The sequence below is a fragment of the Phoxinus phoxinus genome (genome assembly GCF_949152265.1).
Source record: "Phoxinus phoxinus genome assembly, chromosome: 14".
NCBI classification, from domain to species: domain Eukaryota; kingdom Metazoa; phylum Chordata; class Actinopteri; order Cypriniformes; family Leuciscidae; genus Phoxinus; species Phoxinus phoxinus.
In genome coordinates this window covers 23481381-23502938 of record NC_136889.1, presented here as the reverse complement: position 1 = coordinate 23502938, position 21558 = coordinate 23481381, and the positions used below count along the sequence as shown (strand labels likewise).

The 21558-nt window shown below is 36.2% G+C and overlaps 1 protein-coding gene across 1 annotated transcript in view; it reads right to left on the bottom strand.

Moving 5' to 3' along the window:
* Positions 1–19713, bottom strand: part of hpse2 (heparanase 2) — a 91120-nt gene extending 71407 nt beyond the window's left edge. The window contains exons 1-3 of the mRNA XM_079634437.1: positions 19253–19713; positions 16315–16469; positions 14448–14609 (exon numbers count right to left, since the gene is read on the bottom strand). Of these exons, the coding sequence (XP_079490563.1) occupies positions 14448–14609; positions 16315–16469; positions 19253–19503 (568 nt within the window). The 5' untranslated portion in view covers positions 19504–19713. The remainder of the gene's footprint in view (positions 1–14447; positions 14610–16314; positions 16470–19252) is intronic.
* Between the last annotated feature and the right edge of the window lie 1845 nt (positions 19714–21558).

Here is a 21558-nt window from a genome sequence, read left to right as displayed (position 1 = left end):
AAACCTTTACAGTGCTTCTATATTGTTGTATTTTAATGTATTTGATAATTCATACTCAAAGTAGAACTGAAATGACATTCATTACAAGATGATTTAGTTACAACATTTCAAAATGCACCTGCAGACTATTTTTCCAGTCATGAATTTTGTCATTGAGGAGTTCTATCAAATATTGTGCAAAAATCTCGTCTCGTCTTGTTCTCGTGAACCCAATCTCGTCTTTGTCTTGTCTCGTGAGATAAGGGTCTCGTCACACCCCTATAATTTAACCATTAAAAATAGAGTCTTTAAGTTTTACAAAATGTTTAAAGGATGCTACTGGGTGCAGCATCCTGTAAAATAAATAACATTAATTATTATTATTAATGTTATTATTAACAGTTCTCAGATTTAAAGATATGTTTAAAGGCATTTAAAGAAAGTATGTGTCAAAACCCTTTGATTTTCTTAATTTTGACATTAATTAAGAATTTTACACCATAGGCTATATATATTGGTTCAAAATATCGGTTATTGGTCTACTTGATCTGTAATAATCGGTATTGGCCCTGAATATCGGTCGACAGCGACACCTAGCGATGTCTTCATCCGCAATGGAAACAGTAAAGGTAGAGACATTTTGTACCAGCACCCATACCACAAACTCAGCAAATGTCCCTTGAGGACCATCACTGGGCAGACGTGCCTTTGTGTGCTCATTCATTAAGGCATGGCCAGTAAAAACACACACAGGGAAAATGCATCAGGCACCCAAGATCTAAAAAGTAACTTATGTGGTCCTCGAGGGATTGATGCTCCTGCTCAAAACAGAGTATTCAGACTCCTGGTATATCCATTTTAAATGTTGGCAGAAAATAATCCTTTCTGTGGTCTTGTGTACATTCACAAGTTGGCTGTAGCGTAATCCAAAAGATGATCCATTATGCTGAATGAACAATAAAACAAGACTTTAATAAATACAGAGTGAGATCTACAAACACAATCCAGAAACATTGACACAAGACAATGAACAGAGGAGAACTGATGGCTTAAATACACAAAGGGAAGATAATCAACAGAACAGGGAACAGGTGTGACACTAATTGGAGAGTATAGCAACTAATGAATGAATTAGAGAGTATAGCAACTAATGAATGAATTAGAGCAAAACAGACAATAAAGACTATGACAAGTTTACACAGTGTATGAGTCAAAACACCAAATTCACCTCTGAGCAAAACAGACAAACCACCTGCACCAGTTATCAATGGAACTTGTTTTCCAGAATTATTCCTCCATATACATGGGACACATTAAAAGATTGAGTTAGAATAATGGCTCATGAGATAAGTCTCATAAGTACATAATTCAGTCGCTGGCCTTAATAAAGAGCAGTAAGTAACTGTAGTAACCGTGTCGGACAGCACTGGAATCTTCAGAACTGCATTGCATGTTTCCACCAGATGCGGAAGGTATTTTTTGAGGTAAAATGATTGGAAAAAAGCTCTGTTCTTTTCAAAGATACAAGCCATCAAAACATTAGTCTTGGATTCACATTGTAAATTCTCAAATAGACTGATCACGGTTACTCTAGTCAAACATGTCAGCAACCTGAAACAGACATCAGCCTGAGTCTGTTGAGGCTGCAAAAACAACCTTGGAAGCAGTTTTACAACAACTTGTTCTCACAGACATCAACAACTATTTAACTACCTCTATTTAATATGCAATATAAAGGTGATCTAATTTCGATTTGTATACATATTCACAGTGTACGCATACCTTTTTGCACGTTTACTGAAATGTACAATATCTACATTTTGATTGTCGAAAACACAAACCCTTTTAAGTAGACCCTTTTAGTAACCCAATCTTATGACAAATGTAACTAATTTATGAGGTGATAATTTTGTAAGATGTGATTCTTACCTATGCATACGATTTTCAGAAAAAGATAAAACATGCATGAAGAAAACAACTGTTTTGCAAAGTGACAATTTTGTATGAATTTGCTCAGTGATTCATACAAAAAAGTGAAAGTCATACAAAGTATTCATGAGGGTCCTCTTTTAACCTCATCTCTAAACCTAACCAATTAATAGGGCATAAGCAGTTGGCACAAAACTGTACAAATGAGAGAAAAATTAATGTGCACAAGTGTAAAACAGTAGCGAATTGCCAGCATGAGAATGTGTTTGCCCAAGTATAGTACTCAGATTGTGTTATGTGATAATATACACCAAATAAATGGCAAGCTGTACATTTAGCCTATTATACAATAAAATCTTCCTGTGCTTTCAATAATCTACAAACCTGAAATGATTTATAAACATTTTTTCATCTCTGAAGTTCAACATATGCACAAGCGTTTCCATTTTAGAAGTGGACCATACGTTAATATTGCATGTAACAATGTCTATCCAAGCATTTTTTTTTCCACGTGCCAAAATCACACTTTATGTACCTCCAAACAGCAATAAGATCACATTGGTAAACATGATGTTACCACTATTAAAATGTTGAGCACTATAAGCTGCTGCTAATTATGCTAAAAACATTTGCATAATGGGGCACAAGCACAATGCTCTATTGCCGTGCCCAGTCAACGGCAGTCTCCATCTGCCTTTGCTTAAAGCCGTCATGTCTTGTCACTCAAGTTTAAAGTGAACAAAATAAAGCAGAGGGCTTTTGGTTAGCCCCTCCTAACGGGGCTGTTTTAAAGCTCTCCATTCTACCACAGAAAACACAATTTTACTTTTCCTGACCATGTTCCCTAGACCAGAGCAAATTTCATTACATGTTTATGTACTTATAAAATTCCTCGCAGAATACAGATTTCTTCACATGCTGTTTTCAAAACTTACTGAATCTGAGGTGCAGGGAGGTCTTAGCACCGTTGTGGCGGTATTGACATTTATTCACATATTTTTGTTTCACCCAGTTCAGTTTAGTTCAATTCAAGTCGTGATATATTTCAGCTTTCTAATGGTACTCCCTGAGAGGGAACAGAAAACTGACTAACCAATCACAAATGTGGTGAAAGATATGGGCTGCTAACCCAAAGGTTACCAGAAGGGGCTTCATGGGCTCCAATATTCAAGTGATATTAACTTGTAAGTTTTGTAATATACTCACCTTTGTGTCATTCCAACCCTATTGACTTTTTTTATTTTGTGGAACACAAAAGGAGATATTCAGTATAATTTCCTAGCTGTAGAATCCCCCCCCCCCCCCCCATACACTGTGTTGGAAAAGAGTCAAAAAGCTTTGGATCAACATGAATATATAACATAATTTTCATTTTCGATCAACTATCCTTTTAACTTTACGCTTTTCATATAAAAAGGTTTTTTTTTTTTTTTTCAAGAACGATTCCCTTACCAAAACAGCTTCACTGCACTACACTGGGAAATGTTTTGTTGTTTTGTTTTTTTATGCTTCAGTCATATTATGAATAATGTACATAGTACATACATACAGTTCAGAAACAACTTTTATTCCAAATCTTTAGTGATTTTGGGAACATCCTACACACTCTCTCCTTGGCACACACATCAAGACGCACAGTTCTGTTTGTATGATTAGTCTGAGCAGCAATAGTTCTGCATTCCACATGTCAATATTCAGGCTTCTGGCAAATTCTCTAGATTTACAAATAAACAAATAGCTGGGCAGGAATGAGAGAAATTGGAGAGAGCTAATTCATTTAATTTCTTGTTCTTTTAACTAAAAATAGAATCCATTTTTCTAATTTATACAACATTATTTGTCATCTAACAAAATAGACTTTTCATGGAAAAACAATTGAAATGAAAGCATTTTTGGCTGTTCCTCACAGTACATCCTAGATTTCCAAACATACGCTTGGCATCACACTCTCTGAGAAACTATAAACCGTGTCAAAGAGCAAAACTTTGGAAATGTTTTTTTAGAGGAACACCTTCCTGTTGTTCTTATCAATGGTCATATCTAGGAATTGTGCAATGACCACATTTGGCCTTGGCACACTAGTGTTCAAGCATGATCTCAGACGCCACACCCACAGTCCACTCAATTTATGCTGCAAACTAAAATTATGGAAAGAGCTTGGGTGACTATACACAACTTTCAGAAGCTGCACAACATCATTTTGCAAGTTTTTCTCTGAAACACTTTGTAAACACTACTTTTAAAATGTCCTAAAGCATTACTTAGAGACAGAATCACTGGTTTTGCAAAAGTTTCCAAGTTGGAGACATCAGATCTACTCAGAGATTTGTCTAAGGCAATTAATGACAAGTTAACAATATGCAAGCAGAACTGCATATTTCCCTTTATTTTATATTGAAATAATCTACTTTTGGACTGACAGAAATTCTCATTACACAATTCTGTGATTTCTGAAACTGGCAACGCAACTAATTGCAATCTTTGCAATATTATAGAAGTCATCTAATGGAAGTTATGCATATAAGCTATTTCAGAGAAACCTGCCCTAATCGGCATGTAAAAAAATTATGAAAACTAACATGTCAATTTGAGTTTAAATGTATGTTTAAATGTTAGTTTTTATTCAATTACATACAGCATTGCTTTAAATGCTAGAATTTTGTCTCTGAGCCAACAATTCGGATCATTATGGGCATTACTTAAACATAACTATTATTCAAATAATGTATGTGGAAAACTTAAAAGCTGTCTGGTTCAGTACAAATGCGATTACATTACACTAACAAGTATTTGGTAAGGCGTCCAGTTATTTTGCTCATGTGTGATGTCCGGCTGCCAAATCATGGTTGTGATTCTGGCCTCAGTATTACATCTTGGGACAAAAGATCACACATGAGAATTATAATAAAAAATGATCTCAGTGGGAAGCATCCGGATGATTAATGATCCCTGACAGGTGTTGCAGGAGCAGACCAACTACTGACAAAGAAAATAAAAATTAATAAAAAAAACCTCCACGGGTGGTAACATCTAGATCTCGACTTCTGCCTCACATAATTCTCATATCTTTGGGCAGTTTTAATACATTTCTGCAGCAGACCCACTGAGCTTGGGGTCTCTGTTCAGTCTGAACAGTCCAGAGAAGAGTTCAGCAGCTGTGCTATTAAGAAAATACTCCAGAAGAAAAGAGTAACCTGATACTCTTTGGAGTGAGAGCACAAATCAGATGAGACGTTCATGAGCCACAAATCTCTCCTGAGTCTGAAACATCACAGAACTGCGCATGACAGCGTGGAGGACAGAGCCAGCAGCCTGTGATCAGCCAGAATATATGAAAATAGCAGACTGACATACACTTACTTTCCTGCACTGTGACCTGCATTGGATCAGATCTCCAAGCAGAATACAATCCACACCCTTATATTCTGAAATGCAATATCAAAATGAAAGTTTTTTTTACAACTTGAGGGTAACACTTTATTTCGATGGGTCACTTTTGACATTCTAAGTAACATTTCAACTAAATGTCAACTAGCAGTCTTTCGAGTATCAGTAGACTGTCTGCTTAAGTCTACGCAGAATATCGGTCTCCCCCAACAGATATTCAAGTAAATATCAACATATTCTACTTACACCTACTGTAACCCTATAACCTAATAATCAACTAACAGTCTACTACTACTCTAATAAAAGTTACTTTACATGTAGTTGCAAAGTTACTTACTGTACAGTTAGTAGAATGTATAAAGTGGACCATCTAACTAAAGGATACTTGGTTGGGAAATTTAATTGTATTCAATTACATTTTCTCAGTGAAATAGGCTTTTTAGTGAGCTATACAACCTATACATTTCAAGCAGGGTTGGGCAGAATACAAATGGTCTCTTTCTATTAATAAGTTGGAATTTGATGTCACACAGGATGTTGAACCAGAATTTGAATGACAGGAAGAAGTATTGACTTAATTCCAGTTCCAAGAAATTCAAATTAAAAGATTCATTAGCTAAGGCATTTATATTATGCTTTGCAACAATAAAACAATTACACTTAATAAATAATTAATTTGGACTATGTATGCCCATAAATATCTTCTTAGTTCTTATATCAAATAATTTGACATTTTGTCTGATTAGAAATATTTCTTAAAACTACATTCAATTACTGTTCAATGAAACAGTCACAATTTGTTTTCAGATTTCTTTATAACTTAGGAATATTAAACAAGCAAGAGTGCTATTGTATTGCACATTCATTTAACAGAATAGTTTTATATACTGTCAAAAAATTAATGTTGAATAACCTGCACTGTAGAGAAATATCTGGCCAGTTAGTTTGTATACTTTTTGCTCGCCGATAAAAATAGCTCCAAAAAAGCCAAAGCATTGAACAAATACATACTGTAATATTATTAATATGAATAATTATTGTTATATTAAATATTTATTAACATTACAGTAGATGTTTGGCCAGATGAAAAAGTGTAAAATGGTGTTGTGTAATCACTTTGCAAATATGGAGGTTCATTGTGTATACAAATGTTTAAAAATCATATTTATTTTCAATTCAAATTCAGTACCTGGAGTAGCGCTCTCATTCTCAATTCTAAATGGCACACAACCCTGACTTCAATGCATAATTTTCCTGGAGAAAGTTCAACGTGCAGGGTGAACTTGTGGTGAAGCCAGATGGTCCTTGGAACATTAAAACTAGTTAAATCAACGTCCAACCAGACTGAGAGTACTGAAGCTGCCAGGTGAAATCACTACGGCAATATATAACCAGACTTCACCTCGCATAACGCCAAGCTGCCACAACAATCACTCCCTTCCAGTCTTTGTGATGTTGGCTATTAACAAAATGCCCAACAGTGCTAATTCCTTAAAAAACACAGCCTGTGAATATCGACTGACAGCTTAATTAGGGAAGTGCTACAAGTCTGCAAGTAATGAAGGACGTATGTTTTGAAGAAGGAATTGAAGACAAGCGAAGATTTGTTTGCCTTTGTTAGTCTTCAATTCCTCGTTCAAAACATCCTTCATTAAAGTTAACGTGAAAGCACGCTTATTTTGTTCTTCCACAGAGATTTATGTATTATTTGATTATATTAGCTCACGTTCCAAGCTATAGGTTCCGGATGTGTATAATTTGCTGTTGAAATAGAGACATGTTATACTTATACGGCAATTTGACACTTGACATAATATTTTTTTTTTATATACATCTCACAACGAAAATAAGGGCATTTTAGTGTGCGGTGGGTAATCCTTTGCGCCTCGGCCATGAAACGCAAGCAGAACTAATCTTTTTGTAAAACATTCATGAATCCAATTAAATTAAATGCGGTAATTTGCGTCTCAATGGTTTTGCAAACGATTTGCACAGAAATTCGCTCTGCTCGCGTTTCACGGGACCAAGCCCATTGAGATTTTGCGATTGCTACGGTGATTTCGGTAAAGCATTTCATGCAATTACATTCTTTATTGATTTTTAATAAAGGTTTAAGTCATGTCAGCACTTGAAACGTATGTGGTAAGAACACAGATGTCTTTGGGAATCGTAGCCGTTTAATATTTGTTTATGAAGGGGTGGTATTAAACTACCTGCAGCTGCTGCAGTCCAGTCCATTCTCATGCACAATGACATTTAAAAAACACTATTAAGTGAATGAATCAAATGAAAAGGAAACTTCAAAGCCTGGAAGCTTAGGGCTTTATAACAATCGCAAGAAAGGGAACTCCTTTGCTGGGATTATCTTGGATTATTATTTGGTATTTTGTGTTGCATGATAAGGCCAGGCAAATAACTCCAATATGTGTGACTTGGTAAAACCACCAAAGAGATGTAGATTAATGTATCATGTCATCATTAATTTCCTACATTTTGATACTAAAGGAAACTGATGCAAACGTGTAAAATCCCACAAACTCCTGGCTCAGAATTTGTAGAAACATTATCTCCGAAACAAAAATGAAACAAAATCTCCTGGCCCACCTCATATTTCACAGTGGGGTAATCTTATGTTTCCAAATGCAACGTAGCTAGCAACTATCATACTTTGATCACCACAGTATTACAAAGATCTTCTGAATTACAACAGATTGACAAACAATAACAGAATCATTAGCATCGCTTCTGCGAGTCCCGTTTTTTTTAAAATCCTACAAAAAACATCTTCATTCATTTCAATAACACTTTTTGGTTGCAATTCAATTATCCACACTAGACGATAAAGTGTAAATAATTTTCAAGGCATTTAAGATCTGAAACGAATTTTGACGCTAACATCATTATTAGATTGCGTTTGTGTACCCAGCAGGGAATTTCGGCTCTTTCCTAGCATTGTAAACATCTGTTTTCTCTTAACATTTGGTCACAGTTTATTTTCATTATTTTGAAAATTGTAAATATGCTGCTATTATCTGTTTCTACTTGCAAATTCGTTTAAAGTCTAGTTTATCACTTCATTTGGCAAATTGCAATATATAGCGCAAGTCTGAGTCTGACAGCTCCTTGTTACATTTACGAGATGTATCTAGAGTCCACTCTGTCTTCATAACCATCTGTTGTGGCACATTTTATTTGTCCAGTTCAGTTGTTGTTTTATGGTGGTTTAGAAGAGCAAGGCCTTGAGTAATGGGCACCGTGGAAACATTCTGAAGAGTCTGTTATATGTATTAGTGTCTCATTTATTTACAGTTCCGTTCACTCATGCCACACACTGAGATTGTATATGTTCACGCCATGTTTGCCAACATCTCTCTAACTCTCTCTCTATGGTTGTAAAATATCAATAATGCCTAATATTAAGTGAAAAGATTTGCCTTATTTTGTTTATTTGTATTATAGTGACATCCTTTCCTTTTATAGCAATTAAACGGACGTGAAACTGCTCTAAAAATAGTCAGCAATTATGCGCTGTACATTTTTATGCTTATCAGAATATTGTTCAAGTTCATTAGCTTTACTATTTGTATGACCTATAAATATTCAGCTCTTAAAGGGATCACCCAAATAGGGATAGTTCTGTCACAATTTCCTCACCCTCTTGACACTTCAAATGTTCATAAAGAGATCGTAAAATGAATCCACATGAATAGTTTAAGTCTTCTGAAGAGACACGATCGCTTTATGTGATAAACAGATTTAATTTAGACTTTTATTAACATATTTGATCAGTGACCGTTCATACAGCACTCAAATATGGTAAACAGAAGCTCAACCATACTTGATTGACGCGCGATAACCAATCAGGTTTATTCGTCATAGTTGTATTCTCAAGTACAGTTGAGCTTCTCTTTACAATATTTGAATGCTTTATGCATGTTTGCTGATCAGTGTTTTATAAGTGAATAATAGTAGCCTAAATTAAATCTGTTCATCAAATAAAGTGATCCTGCTCTCTTCAAAAGACTTGGATATGGATTTATTTTACAAATTTCCTTGGCCTGGTTTCACAGACAGGGCTTAAATTAAGCCAGGATTAGGTTTTAGTTTAATTAGGACATTTAAGTAGCTTTAAAAAGAAAAAAAAACATAACTGATGTGCATCTTGAGACACAATAATGGCACTGACATATTTTCAAGATATGCCAGCGCAAGTTGTGTTCAGTTAAAACAGCTCAAACTTGGATTGCAGGTCTAATCTAAGACTGGGCTTACACCTTGTTTGTGAAACCAGGGTTAATGAACCGGCATCTGAGTTTTGGGTAAATAGGCTTTTAATGGCGGGACAGAAATCTCTCACATTTCATTCAAAAATCTTAATTTTTCTTCCGGAGATGAACAAAAGTCTTATGGGCTTGGAACGACATGAGAGAGTAAATGATGAAAGAATTTCCCCAATTTTGGGGGGCGAACTATCCCTTTAACTCTTCTGGAGAATATTATGCATGTGTGTGAGTATCTGCTTAATGTCTCAGATATAGAAAAAAAAACTCATGTTTTCTTTCACAGGCAGAAACATCTGTCAGAGCCTCAGAACTATCATTAGCACACTATTCTACGTGCACTCACTGTGTTTGTGTTGAGTGCACACATGTGTGTTTTCACTGCTGCTGGGGGAGGAGAAAAAGACTCCAAACTCTTTGTGTCACTTTGAGCACAGTCAGACAAGAAGAGAGAAGAGGACAGGAAGACTGTTCGGTGACTGGCAAATCAGATTCTGCCATGCGGTATTCATCAAAATACTCCAGCAATCATTTCAATGAAATAACCGCCCAATTCTGGTGCAAACGTTTTCAACTGGGCTCCACGAGCCAAAAAAGCTGTTCTGCACAACATGGGCATGTTACCCACACTTGTAGAAGGAAAACAAATGACGCAGAGTTGTGAAATGACACGATCTCACTCCAGACAGCATCTGGTCAAAACCACTCCTCATTTTCTCAGATATAAGAGTTTATTCTATGCAGAAAAATCACAGGTTTCCTCACCTCTAGCTCATTTTCATAACATTTCCTTAATTTTGAATGACTATTTGAGGACCAAAAACTCAAGCGGTTACTGCGATCAACGAAATTGAGAGGCTAAAGGCTAACCGTCAGCTCTAGCTAATACCCAAACTGCCCTCACTGGACAACTTCCTGTCATTTGTCTCAGAGCAAACAGGCAGGAAATAGCTTTGAATATGGCTATGCTGCATTTTAACATGCTAGCATCACACAGAGAGACTCCCTCGTGTCTCTAAGTGGACGTAGGAGAACAGTTTCGAGCTGGAGAACGCAAGAGAGCGATAGCAAGCAAATTTGTGTGATTTAAAAGAGACAGTTATGATGAACGCCGCTCTCCTGAGAGTCTGGGAAACCGGCTGTAGTGCTGCACATGGATCTAAAGTGCACCGTGACCTCAGACACGCTGGGAATCACACGATGACAACTATAGAGCTCTCTACAGTCGAGCTCTGAGGACATGATGGAATTTGAATAAATTTAACAACATATCATTTGGCACTTCACTCAATGCATGTGGAAGAGAGAGGTTTCCAGGAATGGGTGACGAGCAAAGCGCACATAAGTCATTTAGAAAGGTGTTCTGTGGATATTTGTCATATTTAATATGTCTGCTTGTACTGAATGATATATACATCTGTAGTGGGGTTATGAATGCAAGCATATTCATGAATCCATGACTCTATCAGCACTTCAAACTAACACACGGATGAAATGTATGGTTAAAATGTCCAACAAGTCTTTAAAGGTGAAAGTTACACCGGCCATTACTAGTCAATGCAGTAATGCACTGGATTGATGTTTCACAATCATTCTGGTTTGCGATTGTTTTAAATACCCAACTCTAAGTATTCAATTTCTGCGAACAATTCAGCCCTTACTAGAGATGCACCGATTGATAGGCTGGTGACCGGAATTGGCTGATTTTTACGTGATCGGCTATGACAGGCGACCAGCAAGGCGTCCGGGAGCAGGAGCAGCGCGTGAGCGTCAAGCAGGAGCGTCACGTGAGCAGCAGTGAAGCGGGGGTTTCAGCGCAGAGTCTATTTTTGTTGTGCTGCTCACGCTCAATTAAAGTAAAAGCACACTTTTGATGGACAAAATAAATACGATTTCACACAAAAAGTGCCCAAAATGCACAGATTTTGCATGTCTAGTGTGTTTAAACAAGAACTGGAGTAGTTTGTCAGAAAAGAAAATGAAGACTCAAAAATATTTATAGAAAATGTACCCATTTAAACCTGTTTTTATTATTCAGTTTGGGTAAAAGTATATGGTGTTTTATAAAAAAAATATAGAGAAAATAAATATTTGTGTGTGCTGTAAAGTAAAAATTTTATCTGAATCGGCTAAAATCGGTATCGGCAGGTCACACTCAATGAAAAATCTGAAATCGCAATCGGCCAAGAAAATTGTAATCGGTGCATCTCCTTACATATAAATTTCAACCTTCTGTTGTCATTTTATTGGGTGTGCAATTCAGTTATGTTGTTTGCTACATGTTTTTATTAACAATAAAACCTCTCATTATTATGTAATCTATATAATCAAAGGTTTCAATGTTAAATTCATCTTAAAATACATCTCTGTTCATCGAAAAATATAACTACCCAAGTTATTTTTACATTTACTTCATGTAGTGCTGGGCAATGATTAATCGCGAATTCGCGATAAATCGCATCAAAAATAAAAGATTGTGTACTGTGTATAATTATTTTGTATATATAAATACACACAAATGCATGTACCGGTATATATTTTTAAAAATGTGTTATTTATATATCAAATATTTATATATAATATAAATTATGTATAAATATATACAGTATGCAAATATTTCTTAAATAAATACATGCATGTGTGTGTATTTATATAAACAAAATAAGTATACACAGTACACACACACATATTATGTAAACACAAACTTATATTTTGGATGTGATTATCCATAATCGTTGCGGAAAGAAAAAGAAAAAAAGAGTGTACCGCAACCTGAAGGCGAGTTTTCATAATGCCTTTAACTTGCAAAAACAGTATGACCTATCAGATGACAGAAGGTTTGTAGTAGATTGTGTACAACAGGTTTTTCAGAAACGTATTGATTATGATCAAAAGCTTTAGAAATGTGCATATCAAATATGATACAGTGGGCTTTACAGGGTTAAAAATCAATCGCTTTAACAGACACTGGTTTAATTTGATTATTCATTTCATTAGGGATATTTTAAATAACTGAGTTCACCTTTGTCATTGTTCTTTTCCTGCCTTACAAGCCCAAATACAGGAAATGCAGATTTTATAAAGCTACATTCAATTGTAAGAAACTAACAGTGACTGAATTAAGAGAATGCAGTGAAAGAGGAGTTCAAACAACAAGCAGCATTGTGGAACTGTAGCAACTTGAGAGTTTCTCAAGCGCCCTGACCTCGAATTGTCTCAGATGGTTTGCTTTAACTTAACTGGACTAAACTGTAGCGAGTGCAGAGGTGAAAGCTAGAATGACCTTGGGCTTGTCTCACCACGGTTTGTTTTAACTGGCAGGGGGCTTTCGCGCCTATTACTGATAGCTCTAAATGAGAAAGGGTTAGTAAAGCCGACCCGCGCGGAGTGGAAATGGATGGGGCAGGACACATCTCTGCAATTCCCCTGCCACCTGCCAGTGACTGCGCAGGGGACGTCCTGATTGCTAACAGACCCGTCTGTGCCACCCAGGTGTCTTCATTCTCACCCATCAGTCATGCACACGACAGGCTTTTTGCTGCAGCACACATGCTGAGATCCACGGCGAGAGAGATTCCTTTGCTAAGTGTGTTTAGTCCTAATTCCTCTTGCAGCCGCCCTGTCGAACGCAGATGTGCGTAAAAAGATGTTTGGAAAATACGGGTGAAAGTTAGAAGAGTGCTTTTTTTTGCTGAATCTGGCATGAAGACGATAACGGTTTAGGTATGAATGAACAACATTCGGGTCTATTTGACGCCAAGAGCAGTTCAGAAACTCTCATCTGAGCTTGTATATCAATTTTAATAAGAAAATGTGCAGCATGACCTGCACTGGAACTCGCACAGTGCCTGACATCAAATTTAGTACAATCTTTCCACAGTAAATCTGCTTTAAACAAATAATCTCGCTCCGGTTGACTGTACCTGATAGTGATTTGAGTTTACATTGAGATTACTGCAACGATTATAATAATAAAACAATGAGGGGAAAAAGCGAGTCTGTCAAGGAAAACCCCAAAATATGTCATTTAATTCCCTTCATGGAGTGTTGGATCAGAATTCATCAACAACAGTGTATGAAATCACCGCAAAGTCCGAATGCACCCAAACAAAATATCACACCTGATCCAACCAAAACAGCTTTTTACAACAATTTTTCTTTTGTGAATCACCCTCATAAATATGCATAGAAAAGACACTACTGACCTGATTTAGATCGCATGCAAAAAACTGCTCTTCCTCTCAGAACTACGGGTTCTTTTACAAAGTGTCATTTTCTGAAATCATTGTCAGCTGTTGTTTCCACTGGCCTTTTGTATATGTCATCATTCAGCTTCATTCTATCCTTGATCTGACATTTTCGGTGCTACAAAGGTCTCTGACAGCTCCTCTGAGATTTCTGCCTTTCAAACAATTATTCACCCTAAAATGATCTGAACATTTGGGACAATGTCTGTGTGTGTGACTATGAAATCTGAAAATGGACACTGGATTTACAAACAGGCAAAGCACAGCTGTTGAAAGTGATCAATAAAACCATATGCTTGGCTGATCTTCTCATCATTTTAAACCTGTGCTTTTCTGGAACAAGCAGCAACAATTACATCACTGTACCAATGGTTCTGGACCTCAATGAGAGAAAACAACTCTCAACATAGTTCAGAAGAGCTCGAACAACATAATATAACGCACCTGTGACCTGAGATATTACATTAAACCATACAGGACTAAAGATTCCTATTGATCAACACAAACCATATGCATCATTCTCATTCAATACAAACATGTTAAAAGCTCTTTTGTGAAACTCTGAGGGAAAAGACAATATACAATATTAGCTCAGTAGGCTATGCATGTTGCTGTAATCTCCTACCTGTTAATGTAACATCGCTATAGATGTTTGAGAGCTGTTCTTTCAACAAGACTTGTTGCATCTGAGCCGCTTTCTCCCGCTGTAGTTCCAGCATCATCTCCGGGTGGCTGGCCAGCTTGCAGCCCTTCTGTTTGTCCAGGGCGAAGTCACTGCGCACTATGTCTGTATGGAAACCGCGATAATGATTTTGGAGTTATTTTTGTGAGTATTTGCAAGGGGTGGGCGATAGACCGGTAACGTTAGACACGATTAGCCGACCGTCATTTGTCAACCGTTAGAGATATTGGACGGTAACGCTCGCTCACATGACGTTGATGTGCTACGAAGGCTTATCGTTAGCATGCGTTTTTAAGTATTGCGTTTTTTAAAGTTATTTTAACCCGTTGAAGCGCACTAGTCAAAGACAACTCTTTTCTACGCAAGTGGTGTAGATAAGTGAGCGCACGTGACGCCGCTGCTCGTGAGCACGTGAGAACTGAACCGAGTGCTTTTTGTCGAATAATTAAGAGTGGAACGCTTAAATACACACGTGTGTGTCAAAGTTACCTTGTTTGCAAGTAAACAAAGTCATGTATGTCTTAAGTTAACGTAAACAGTTGAGTAATGTGCACACGCTACTGCATACAGTAGGCCTGACGTGAAATCCCTCTTAAAGTGACAGCATCCAAATTTAGGAGATGTCCTTAAAGGGATAGTTCACTTTAAAATGAAAATTCTGTCATCATATACTCACCCTTAAGAAGTTGTTTCAAACCTGTATGAATTTATTTCTTCTGCTGAACACAAAGGAAGATAGGTCCCATTGACTTCCATAGTATTTTTTTTCCCTACAAGTCAATGGGACCTGGTAACTGTTTTGTTACTGACATTTTTCAAAATATCTTCCTTTGTGTTCAGCAGAAGAAAGAAATTCATACAGGTTTGAAACAACTTGAGGGTGAGTATATGATGACAGAATTTTCATTTTAAAGTGAACTATCCCTTTAATCAAACACATAAAAGGAGAAAATCTCTCACTGCTCTTCACTGAATCACTTTTTTTAACTTACAAGTTTTGAACTTTTAAGTTACATAGTCTTTACACAGTGAAGACTATGCAGTGTTTTAATACATTTGATTACTTTATTAAAAAAAATTGTAGTAGCTATTTCTAGTGCTTAGATTTTAGACCTATACTATTGAATTTGTGTCTTTGTTCTATTCTAGTTTGTTTTTCTATGCTTGTAGTTAGTTTCTTTATTCTTTCTTTATCACTGTTTACTTGTCTTCAGTTTTTTGTGTGACACAAATTATGAAATTTCAATGGTATCAAACATATTGATATCATAAAAACTTATTTAAAGCACAAATAATGTGTGATATATACCAATATAATTATGAAATAAAGTTACTCATATCGTGATATAAGATTTTGGTTATATCGCCCACCCATATCTGCCCATCAAGAGGACAAACTAACCACAGAGTAAGGTATGCATTTTGGACATTTAGGTTTGTTTGCATTGTGGACATGTTTACAAGATCAATAAAATATATTTCTTTCTGTTCTGTGTTTATTGATACATGCTTTCAGAATTAAAAAGGCATTTCTTTTTCAAAAGGCAGTGACTAAATGAAAGCATCAATATTTATTCAAATATATTTTAGGTTTAGGCTATGCATGCAAATTTGTCCACATATGGAATGACACAGAGCTTTAATATCATGATTGCAAATAGAATTTCTTGAACTTTCAGCAAGTTAAGTGTTGTTTCCTAATCAAGTTTTCTGAGGTACAAAAGTGTTTTTTTATTTTTGTTTTGTTTTTTCATCTCAATAATATATGCAAAATACCTGCCTAATCGAAAATGACCAAATTAGACCTCACCATCTTCATAGTTTTTCAGGTAATAGTCCGGTCCAGGCCCTCTAAACTTTGCAAGATTCTTCAGGTTATGAAACTGGAGGAAGTCTGTCCGTTTGCCCCCAAACCTCAAATAAGCTGGAGAGAGTCCCCGTGCCAGAGTGACTAACCGCTTGGAGCTGTGGATACAGAAAGATGTAGATCACACATTCAGCTATTCTCAGAGAAACCCGTAGGGCGAATACAGAATCACTGTAGACAACTACACTGCAAAAAGTCCAAATGAGCAAAAGTCCAAGAGCTGACAGAACCCTTAAAAATCACTTTCATGTGTACAATCTAAAGTAGGCTACTCATATTAAATATAGTCATTACCATAGGAAGAAATATATTTTGGTTACCTGATTAAACATTGAATAGCCTAGTGCATAAAATCACAAAGATAGCTTTTTTTTATGATTTTAGGAGGGAAGATGGAGAATAAACTGAATACAATCACTAATTTCTTTTTAAGGCTTGTTCATATATGATCTTTATCCCTTTAAATTATATAAAGACACAAAAACATTGTAACATAGGATATTATAACACACATATATCCTATAGCCTACTTGATGCTGTGCTACTGTCTTAATTCTTTTGACGATGTAAAAGTCTGTAATGCCAGCACGAGAAAAATGATCATTTTCATAGCAATAATAGCCTGTTTTAAAACTCATAATTAATTATAAACTTTTTTTTATTCTATTTATCTCTTTTTTCTGCAGTGACCTGGTTGTCTCCATTGGATTAGTGTTTTAACTTTCTCTCGGAAACTCGCAGCAGGATGGTGAGTTAGTTCACATATATGATTGTGTTTCAGGCCGCAGTGCTGAAATCAACAGCAGATTATTCACAGAGCTGCAGTGTGTGTTGCTACACGCTCGTTTCTTTCGAAATAAATATATACCAGATTCTTTTTTTAGAGCTTCACTAAATAATGAGACATAATAAGGTACCAGTCGTAAAAAGAGAAGCCGTAAAAGGTGCACATAAAAGAAGGCCTATAAATTGCGCAAATATTCCGCATATGAGAACTCAGAATAAATACAATAAAAAACAAAAACAGATCAAATAAAATTGTATTGAAATAAAATCAAATAAAGCTGCTATGTGAATTGTTTTATATTGTTTTGTGAAACAGCAAAACAAGCTAAATTGCCACGAACTATAATCGGTGAAACCTGCGTTGTGTTCGGTGGGCCGAAACTGAATTTTAGAAAATACATTTTGGAGACAAACAGAAAACTGGAGCAAGTATCTGCTGTCACGTCCAATAATGTGAATTATAGCCTACATTTAATCAGACCGAGCATGAAGCATGTTATTTTTGGAAAATGACAACTACAATTTAAGTTTAAAAGAAAAATAATATTATAGTGCAACTTACTGCAGAATAATGGTGCATAACGGCAATATAGATATCATTTATGAGATTATGTTATTATTACCTATTGCATTGACATTATGAAACCTTATTTTGAACGTGTGCATATCATGAGCTAAACATAATGCTACAAATATCACTAGTATTACTTCAAATCTGTTTGCTAGGTTATTTTCAAACCACATACGATATGGGGGAAAAAAATATTCTTAAAGTTGTGGGTAAGTGCCGAAGTAGATAAGTCACATCCCGCTTTTATTTGGACCTTGTTTCATTCCATATATGAAACGAAGTAGCCTACGCGCAATGTAAAACCCCTTTAAAGGCTATACCGCGTAAAGCTGCTGTAACTTGCACTTTACACGACAGAAAACGAACAATAATGCCACGACAGCAGATTGGGGTTCATGTGGGCCACTTCTTAAATTCTATTGAATTCAATCCTATTGAAATTGAGTTCCAACGCCTCATCCTGATAAATCACAATAATAAATATTCGATAATACATCTGGAGTAAACACTATATCGATACTCAAACCTGTTAGGGTCTATAAAAGACACTTACATGTCGGTTCTCCGTATGGTATTGTGTATTTTCTCCTCTGGGGGCTGGGACACTCATATTCACTTCCAGGTCAAGCCCTGGTGTGCAAATTAACACAACCATACAAATCTGCGCGTATTTTCAGATTTCACGCTCTAAAATAAAGACATTCGTTCATCGAGTCAATCTCTTAAGAGATATATCATGGACTAACATCATCCCACAACACGGTTTCATTGGGATTAAACAGATGTTGTTTTAAGCATTGCGAGTAAACATGATGAATTCTACTTTACGCGTAAAATAAATGTCCATGAGTGCGAAAACGCATGGTGTTTTACACGATAACGTTATAGGCTAAGCTGTACAGAAAAGCTAAGTGCGACCAAACATAATAGTTTAAACATCTAATAAGAGGAAAAGGGGCTGGTAAACTTTGGATTTTGTAGCCTACTCAAGGGAGCGCGGTTGATAGATTAAAAAGTAGTATGCTATACATCAATAGTCTAGGTGTTTGGGTAGCCTATATGTGTTATTGAAAAAAAAATATTGATGTGTTGTTGGAAAATCCAGTTTAAGCCGGGTAGCTGTGTTTGGAACATCGAAGATGGTTTCTAGCTGGACATTATCATGGTCAAGCTTAACCACTTCAAGATTGTGTGTTTCAACACTCTTAAAAAGATTCCAGGAAGCACATTTACCATCCATGGAACATTTCCATTCCATAAAAGTTTATTTTAGAATAAGGTTTTTTAGATAGGCTACGTTTTTTTTTTTAAGAACTGTTGACTAAATGGTTCTTTGAGTAACCAAAAAATGTTTATGTAATGGTATAGTTGCGAAAAAAATAACTTTATTTTTAAGAGTGTAGTCCGAAAACCAAAACCTTGTTCCAAAACTGACCTCTCCAGTAGGCAATTCCGATCTTCCCAACTCAACACAAACACATCAGCATCACCAGGCGCAGGATGCGATTGCAAAAACTGTAATACCTTAAGAAGTCCAGCCAGCCATCCTTTACGATAGATGGGTCCAACTGCAACGAGAGGAAGTTGTCATTCAAAACTTTGACCGGGCTTCGAGTATTGACGTCCAGTAAAATCAAGGTTCTCTCCAGAAAGCTCTGTCTCTTCCCTCCGGACACTGGTCTCCTGTATGTAGCGGCGGAGGGAATGAGAGACTGGAGTATCAGTGCCAACCACAGTGACGAGCCGAACACTGGGCAGAGGAGCTGCCTGGGCATCTTCTGTCCTCAAGCACCGGGCGGAGCGCAGTGAGGGAGATCCAGCAGAGATCTCCTTATAAAACCCGATCGAAAAGCACCTGAAGTGTTTTATGCCCCTCCTTGAGCGAGGATCGCTGGTGTCTCTTTCAGCCCCCCCTGTCTTCAGCTGTTTTGGAGTAAACTGACGCCCGAGGGCCAGCCTCCATCATCACACTGCTGCCCCTGCACCGCCCTCTGTAGTAACGCAACGGCTCTTAAAGGTAAGATGACTCTTATTTATCAGACGCGTCTTCTGGTGGGGGTGTCGAGTATAATGTCTCTGTCTGCACAAAAATAAGAAAGAAAGAAATGGAAGCAAACAGGGGTTCTTTGGTTCAGCAAAAAAAATATATTTTTTATATCCACAACCATTTATAGCTGCAAGGGTTTTTGGAGTTAAAAAGTTACTGATATTATATTATAGGTTCTTCACGTGCTGTTTGTTTTTAACTCCAGCTTATGGCTGTTTTCTGAAAAACTATTAAAAATGAAAAAAAAAATTTTTAAAGTAGGCTATTTAAAAAATTTTTTTTTTACTTTTCTGGTTCTAATGGGAATTTTTTAAAGACTGTATACTTAATCGAACTGCATTTCAATAGAATACTAAACAATATTTAATGTAACCTTTAATCGTCTGAAAAAGTGTGACGGTTCAAATGACCACAGGTAGCCTGGTCAACTGTTCACGTTATTTTAAAAGTCAGTCCTGTTGTTGGCGTTCGAACAATTGCAAATGTTTGTGCGTGAGTGATTGCAAATAGGGAAAGACTGCCAGTTGTTTTCAATGCAATACGTTTACGTAGAAACAATTAAAAGTTGTGTATTATGTCTGTTTGGCTGATGAACATTGCGCAGACAAAACAACTTGTTTTGAATTTTTTCGTCTTCGCTGAGATATTTACAAGTTGAAATGTTGATGCGAACAGTTATTCAACGTGTACACTGTAAAAAAAAATAATAAGTTATGACAACATGTTTTTTTACATTACTTTAATTCATCAAATTAAGTTAATTTGCAACGGGTTTTTTTATAAATTATACAAGATTAAACTTTTTTAAGTATCTGTTTCCAGTATTGATATATCACACTAGCAAATATATATTTTTCTTATTAAAATTACTTAGGCCTACTGGAAGGGAAATAATAAAATAAGTTAAAGAATGAAATACAATATATAGGCTATATAATAACCGTATGCATTTTCTCCGAGGGAACAACAAAAAAAAAAACACTTGATGGAATATTAATGACCAGTTTTTTTTTTTTATGTGTGTTTTTTGGGGGGTAATTATTCACATTGGGACTCGGGCCAGGAAGGAGAGAAAAAAAATAGCATTTATAGATCACGAAACAAAAATTTCGTAATCCATACTTGGAGCTATAATTCACCTCGTGTTCTCCTAACGGGTCCCTGTGTCAGAAACAATTGCTTGCTTTATCTTTTTGAAATATTCGTTTACAATAAGACACCAACTCGAAAATAGTTTTCCATCTTTTCGATAAAGTTATTGTAGTAAACTATTGATTTAATATTTTAAATGGCCTAATTTCGGAGCAAATAAAATCTGACGCTGTTCTTTGTCCTTTCACGTTGCTTTTATGAAATGTGAATTTAAAATGCTTAACATTTGGTTTATGAATATTTCGACTTTAATATAGGGTGAATTTTTTTCCGACATGTCATCATTTCAACTGATGACTGACATGTGCCATGCTCGTATTAAACCTGACGTGCACAGGTCAATAGACAATAATAATGCTTTGTCACTTGACCCATGATGCTGTTGTCCAATAATTGATATTTGTTCTTGTATGACTGAGACTTTGGCCTAACATTCCGCGCGTCTTGAGACACTCATCCGCTTTCTGCAGAGAATAAAACAAAACAGAAAGAAAACAAGACTCTGTGCTGTTTTTACAGGCTATATTTCTTGGCGGAGAACCAGACAGGGCGCCTCTGTTTAACCTTAGATTTATGACAAGATATATCAAGTTTTATATTAGAAATCTTTTGAAGTGCATTTTAGCTTTAT